The 5,225-nt window shown below is 70.0% G+C and overlaps 2 protein-coding genes across 2 annotated transcripts in view; one reads left to right on the top strand and one right to left on the bottom strand.

Annotated features, from left to right (window-relative positions):
• The window catches only part of APEH (acylaminoacyl-peptide hydrolase), a 4,362-nt gene extending 3,525 nt beyond the window's left edge, over window positions 1–837 (top strand). Inside the window, exons 16-17 of the mRNA XM_010561617.1 lie at window positions 506–612; window positions 699–837. Of these exons, the coding sequence (XP_010559919.1) occupies window positions 506–612; window positions 699–837 (246 nt within the window). The remainder of the gene's footprint in view (window positions 1–505; window positions 613–698) is intronic.
• A 221-nt stretch (window positions 838–1,058) lies between these two features.
• MST1 (macrophage stimulating 1 (hepatocyte growth factor-like)) overlaps window positions 1,059–5,225 on the bottom strand; it is a 5,068-nt gene continuing 901 nt past the window's right edge. Inside the window, exons 2-18 of the mRNA XM_010561616.1 lie at window positions 4,937–5,078; window positions 4,681–4,793; window positions 4,434–4,548; window positions 4,071–4,207; window positions 3,878–3,998; window positions 3,658–3,776; window positions 3,400–3,562; window positions 3,168–3,298; window positions 2,991–3,093; window positions 2,774–2,910; window positions 2,615–2,650; window positions 2,421–2,532; window positions 2,266–2,343; window positions 2,054–2,200; window positions 1,866–1,972; window positions 1,302–1,441; window positions 1,059–1,220 (exon numbers count right to left, since the gene is read on the bottom strand). Coding sequence (XP_010559918.1) covers window positions 1,059–1,220; window positions 1,302–1,441; window positions 1,866–1,972; window positions 2,054–2,200; window positions 2,266–2,343; window positions 2,421–2,532; window positions 2,615–2,650; window positions 2,774–2,910; window positions 2,991–3,093; window positions 3,168–3,298; window positions 3,400–3,562; window positions 3,658–3,776; window positions 3,878–3,998; window positions 4,071–4,207; window positions 4,434–4,548; window positions 4,681–4,793; window positions 4,937–5,078 — 2,063 coding nt within the window. The remainder of the gene's footprint in view (window positions 1,221–1,301; window positions 1,442–1,865; window positions 1,973–2,053; window positions 2,201–2,265; window positions 2,344–2,420; window positions 2,533–2,614; window positions 2,651–2,773; window positions 2,911–2,990; window positions 3,094–3,167; window positions 3,299–3,399; window positions 3,563–3,657; window positions 3,777–3,877; window positions 3,999–4,070; window positions 4,208–4,433; window positions 4,549–4,680; window positions 4,794–4,936; window positions 5,079–5,225) is intronic.

Genomic DNA, 5,225 nt, shown 5'->3' with positions numbered 1-5,225 from the left:
GGCAGTGCTGATGTTTGGGTGCTGTTGGTGGGGTGTTGATGGTGGGTGCCCCACGGGTGCAGCTGGCGGTGGAGCAGGCACTGAGCAGCGAGCCTCTGGACCCGCACCGCCTGGCCCTGCTGGCCGGCTCCCACGGTGCCTTCATCGCCCTCCACCTCCTCTCCCGCGAACCTGAGCGCTACCAAGCCTGTGCCCTGCGCAGCCCCGTCTCCAACCTGCCCGCGCTGCTGGGCACCTCCGATATCCCCGACTGGTGAGTGCCGTTTCCCCCATCCCATACTGTGCCACGCTACATCCCCACGGCACCCACTAGCACCTCCGTGCCGCAGGCGCTACACCTCCTTGGGGCTGCCCTACTCCTTTGAGCGGGTGCCCCGCGCCGAGGATCTGGCCACCATGCTGCAGCGCTCGCCCATCGCCCAGGCAGCCCGGGTAAGGCAGGGGCAGACCGGGTGCGGGGTGCCGGGCGCAGGGTGCTGGGCACCCACCGCCGGCTGTGCCACAGGTGCGGACGCCGGTGCTGCTGTGCGTGGGTGCCCGGGACCGGCGTGTCAGCCCCACGCAAGCGCTGGAGCTGTACCGGGTGCTGCGGGCCAGGGGGGTACCGGTGCGGTGAGTGGGGTGCAGGGGGGTGGGAGCAGGGAGGGAACCCCAGGGTGCCGGCCGAGCATCCCCCCCCGTCCTGTTCCGCCCCGCAGGCTGCTGTGGTACCCGGAGGGCGGCCACGCGCTGGCCGGCGTGGAGACGGAGGCCGACGTCTTCGGGAATTGCGCCCGCTGGCTCCTCCGACACCTGGGGCAGCCCCAGAGGGACGGGACAGGCCGGCACAGCCCCTAGTGCCCACGGTGGCCCGGTGGCTGTGCTGGCCCTGGGGTGACCGCTGGCCCTGGGGACCACACCAGGAGCAGAGGCGGATGGAGCAGACGTAGCTGGAGCAGGACAGGAGTTGGTTTGGCTCTAAATAAACACGCGAGACCCTGTGCAGTGCCAACCTCCGCAGCCACGGCCGGGCCTTTATTTGCACGGTGGTGGCTGTGCCAGGCTGGGGCTGAGCCGGCTCAGCCCATCTTCATCACCTTGTGGATCCAGTCGACGTAGAGGGAGACGCGGATGAAGAGGGCAGGCTGGTCAGTGCGGGCGCAGACGCGGGAGGGGGTGATCACCCCCTCCAGCACCCAGCAGTCGGCGGTGAGGCAGGCCAGCGGCCCCCCGTAATCTCCCTGCGGCATCCGGAGAGCGGCGTCACCCCCGGTGCTGGCACCCGTGGGCTCTCTGAGGCGGCGGTCCCGGGCCCGGCTCACCTCGCAGGCCCCCACGCCGGCACGCAGCGGGGCGGTGCACAGCTCGCTCTCCTTCAGGCGCCCGCGCAGCGCCGCGTTGCACTCGCCGTGGGCCAGCACGGGCAGCCGCGCCACGTTCAGCACGCTGCCGTCCGCCGTGCCTGCGGGCAGCGAGCTCGCGGGGCAGCGGGCAGGGGGATGCCGTGGCAGGGAGATGCTATGGACGGGTGGATGCTATGGACGCGTGGATGCTATGGACGGGTGGATGCTATGGGGGGGGGGGTGCAGGAGGAGTGCCCTCACGGGGAGTACTGCAGGCAGGGGATATGATGGGCAGGGGATGTCGCAGGCAGGGGAATGCTGTTGGTGGGGACTGGCACGGACGGGGGATGTCACAGGCAGGGGGATGCTGTGGAAGGGGGATATCGTGGGCAGGGAAATGCTGTTGCTGGGGAATGGCGTGGGCAGGAAAATGGCCTGGAAGGGGGATGCCAGGGACACGGGGATGCTGCGGGCAGGGGGATGCCACGGGAAGGGGATGCCATCGCAGGGGACGCCCTGGCAGGGGCTGCCTGCGGCAGGTACCTCTGGTTTCCCCCCAGCCGGCAATCTCGCAGACGGTGCCGGCGGGCACGACGTAGCGCTCAGGCGGCAGGCAGATCAGGGCCACACGCCTGTTCAGAGTGGCCGGCCTGCGACGAGAGGGGCAGCGGGACGCGGTGCCAGCCCAGCCAGCAGTGGGGCACGGTGGGGGCCGGGGCACGGCCACTCACCTCGCCAGCTTCAGCATCACCAGCTGGGACTCGGAGGGGCCGCAGACGATCCGCGTGATGGGGATGGTCTGCTGGTCGGGGTCCCCGGGGCCAGGGTCCTTGAAGAGCGTTCCCAGCTGCACCTCGTAGCCCGTCAGGTCAGCGTCACTGCGGGACGGTGATGTGAGGGTGCGGGGGGCTCCCGGCACCCCACACCCCGGCCCCGGCCTTACCAGGAGGAGAAGCACTGGCGTGTGCTGATCACCCACTGCTCCTTCACCAGAGACCCCCCACAGAAGTGCATGCCAGCCCTGCAGGGATGGGAGGGTCAGCTCCCAGGGCGGGGGGACGCTGGCTACGCGGTGGTGCCGGCGGGGAGCCCGCTCACCGGTTGCGGATGCTGACGGTCCAGGGTGAGTTGCCGGGCTGGCCACCGACAATGCGCCCTTTCCACTGCAGCCTCTCGTCCCGCCGGCCGCACTGCTCAAACACCACCGCGTCTGCGGGCAGGGCAGGCGTCAGCAGGTGCCGTGCCGCTGGCACCCACCCCGTGGCACCCACCTGGCACCTATGGGCCCCCACCTGTGCTCTCCAGGATAGAGGACACTGTGCTGCCAGCTGCAGAGAGAAAGCAGAGGGTGGCACTGGGGCAGGATCCAGGCACCCTGGGGAGACCAAAACCACCCCAGGGGGTGGCCGGGACCCCCCCCTAGCTCTGCAGGGGCGCAGGTAGGGGCTTACAGCAGGGCTTGACGGCGCAGTAGTCGAAAGGGGTGCGGGGGTCCATGGTGTAGCACCAGGGGCCGTGGCTGTCGTTATCGGGGTTGCGGCAGTAGTTCTCCTCCAGGTGTGCCCCAGGGTGGGTGATGGGCGAGATCCTGCCGGGAGGAAGTCACCATCCCCATCCCCATCCCAGTCCCCACACGCTGCTGCCTGGCACGCTCCCTTGCACACTCACTGGGGCACGTGGGGCGCCTGGGCAGCCCACGGTTGGCAGGTGATGCCCTTGCGTGTCTTGCTGACGTGGCCGTGGTAGCGCTCGCCGTGGCCGTGGTAGCACTCTGGGGACAGGCAGGGAGGGCTGGCACCCCCGGCAGGCACCCTGGGGGCAGGTGCCTGGCGGGGCGCAGCTCACCTTGGGCACCCAGCTCGTCGGGACAGCGGCGGATGTGGAAGCAGAAGGCGACGCGGATGGTGGGGCGGGCGGTAAAGCACCACGGTGCCTCCGAGCCGTCGGGGTTGCGGCAGTAGTTCTCCTGCAGGTCCCTGGTGGAGAGGCTGTGTGGGTGCCCCCCGCCCCCCCAGCCCACGTCCATGGGTGCTGCCCACCGCCGCCCTCCCCGGGCACATCCCCTCCCCACCCTTACTTGCACGGGTACTTCTCGGGCACAAAGTGGTGTCGGTGGGGGGTCTGGGCATCCCAGCGCTGGCAGGGGATCCCCGACACGGTGATGTTCACCTGGCCCCGGTAGCCTTCACCCTTGCCCCTGAAGCAGCCGGTGGTGATATTGAGGGGCCGTGGGCGTTTCTCTGCTTGCATGGCCGGAGAGGGGCAGAGCGGCAGGGTTAGGGTGGCACCCGGGACCCCCAGTCCCAGCTGCGCGGTGACACCGGCGGGGACTTACTGCAGAGGCGGATGCGGCAGTACTCGCGCTCCCGCGCTGGGTCGGTGGTGTAGCACCAGGGCCGCTCGGAGCTGTCGGGGTTGCGGCAGTAGTTGTCGTCCAGCCCCTTGTCGGGATACCTGGGCCGGAGAAGGGGAGCGGTGGTTGAGGGTGGCACCACCGCCCCGGCACCTGGCACGGTCAGGGTGGCTGCGTGCTGCCTGGGGCTGGGGGCTGGTACTTGTTGGGGTGGTAGGGGTGCTTGTGTGGGTGCTGCAGGTCCCAGCGCTGGCACTCCGTCCCCGACTCGGTGTGGTCCACGGCGCCGCGGTACTCCTCCCCGTTGCAGGTCATGCAGACGGCTGCCGACAGCCAGGGAGGCTCAGTGGGGGGACGACACGTGGCACAGGGTGCCCCTGGGCTGCGGCACTCACCATCCTCGCACTTCTTGATGCCGCAGCTCTGGTGCCGTATGTTGGGGTCGACGGTGTAACACCACGGGCCCCGCTTGTCCCGGTCGGGGTTTCGGCAGTAATTCTCCTCCAGCCCGTTGCGGGGGGATGGCAGGAACCTGCTGGCAGCAGGGTGGGTAGGAAGGCTGCCAGGACCCCCTCACCCCGAGGCGGGCACAGCCACAGTGCTGTGCCACCCCGGTCGGTGCTATTGCCCCCATGCTGTCCCTATTGCCCCCAAGCTGTCCCCATTGCCCCCAAGCTGTCCCCAGCCCATTCCTCGTTGCCCCGTGCTGCCCAGGGCCACTGGCAGGCGCCACGGGGCAGCCGGGGACACGGGGGCACCTGTGGTCATGGGGTGTTGTGGCTTGCCAGTGCTGGCAGCGCAGACCCTTCTCTGTGGTGGCCCGTGTGCCGCGGTAGCTGGAGCCATCAGCCACAATGCAGTCCCGCAGGTAGTCTGGGCAGAGCCGGGCACCACGTCAGAGCCCCGGCGGGCCGAGCCAGGGCACGTGGGCCGTGGGGAGCCCTGAGCTGCGTGGCCTATGCCCGGTCTGTGGTGTCCCCGTGCCCACCCGTGGCACCAGCCCACCTTTCTTCTGGTACAGGTCATAGTGGATGTTTTTCTGCAGCTGAACGTGGGGCGAGTGCTGGGTCCAGGGCAGCAGCTGGCACAGCTGGCTCTGCCGGTCGTGGTGGAAAGCCCTGGGAGGCACAGCGGGAGCCTGGCATGGCACCGTGGCGGGGCCAGGACCCGGGGGGCACACACAGACATGGGCGCCCAGCACCCAAGTGTACGGAGTGACGCCGGTGTCATGGCCCCCTGCACTCCCACCAGTCCCGCTCACCGGCAAACCAGGCTGGCGGCACAGCGCTGGGCACACTGCTCGGCAGAGCCCCGCTCCGGCAGCGGCGGCGGTGGGTCCGCGGGCACTGCCAGCAGCTCGGTGGCTCGCAGGCGCTGGAAGTCATTGAGGGGCGAACGGTGGCCTGAGGAGTGTGGCAGGAACTCAGCGTGCCCGTGAGGGCCCAGCGGGGACACCCGGGCCCTGCGCAGCGGGGGATCCCTGCCCCACGGAGCAGCGGGACCCCTGCCCCACGGACCACAGGATCTGTGGCCCCGGGAGCAGGGGGGGG

This window comes from Haliaeetus leucocephalus, unplaced genomic scaffold (genome assembly GCF_000737465.1).
Source record: "Haliaeetus leucocephalus isolate CR32 unplaced genomic scaffold, Haliaeetus_leucocephalus-4.0 Scaffold148, whole genome shotgun sequence".
NCBI lineage: Eukaryota > Metazoa > Chordata > Aves > Accipitriformes > Accipitridae > Haliaeetus > Haliaeetus leucocephalus.
This window is presented reverse-complemented; position numbering and strand designations above follow the sequence as displayed.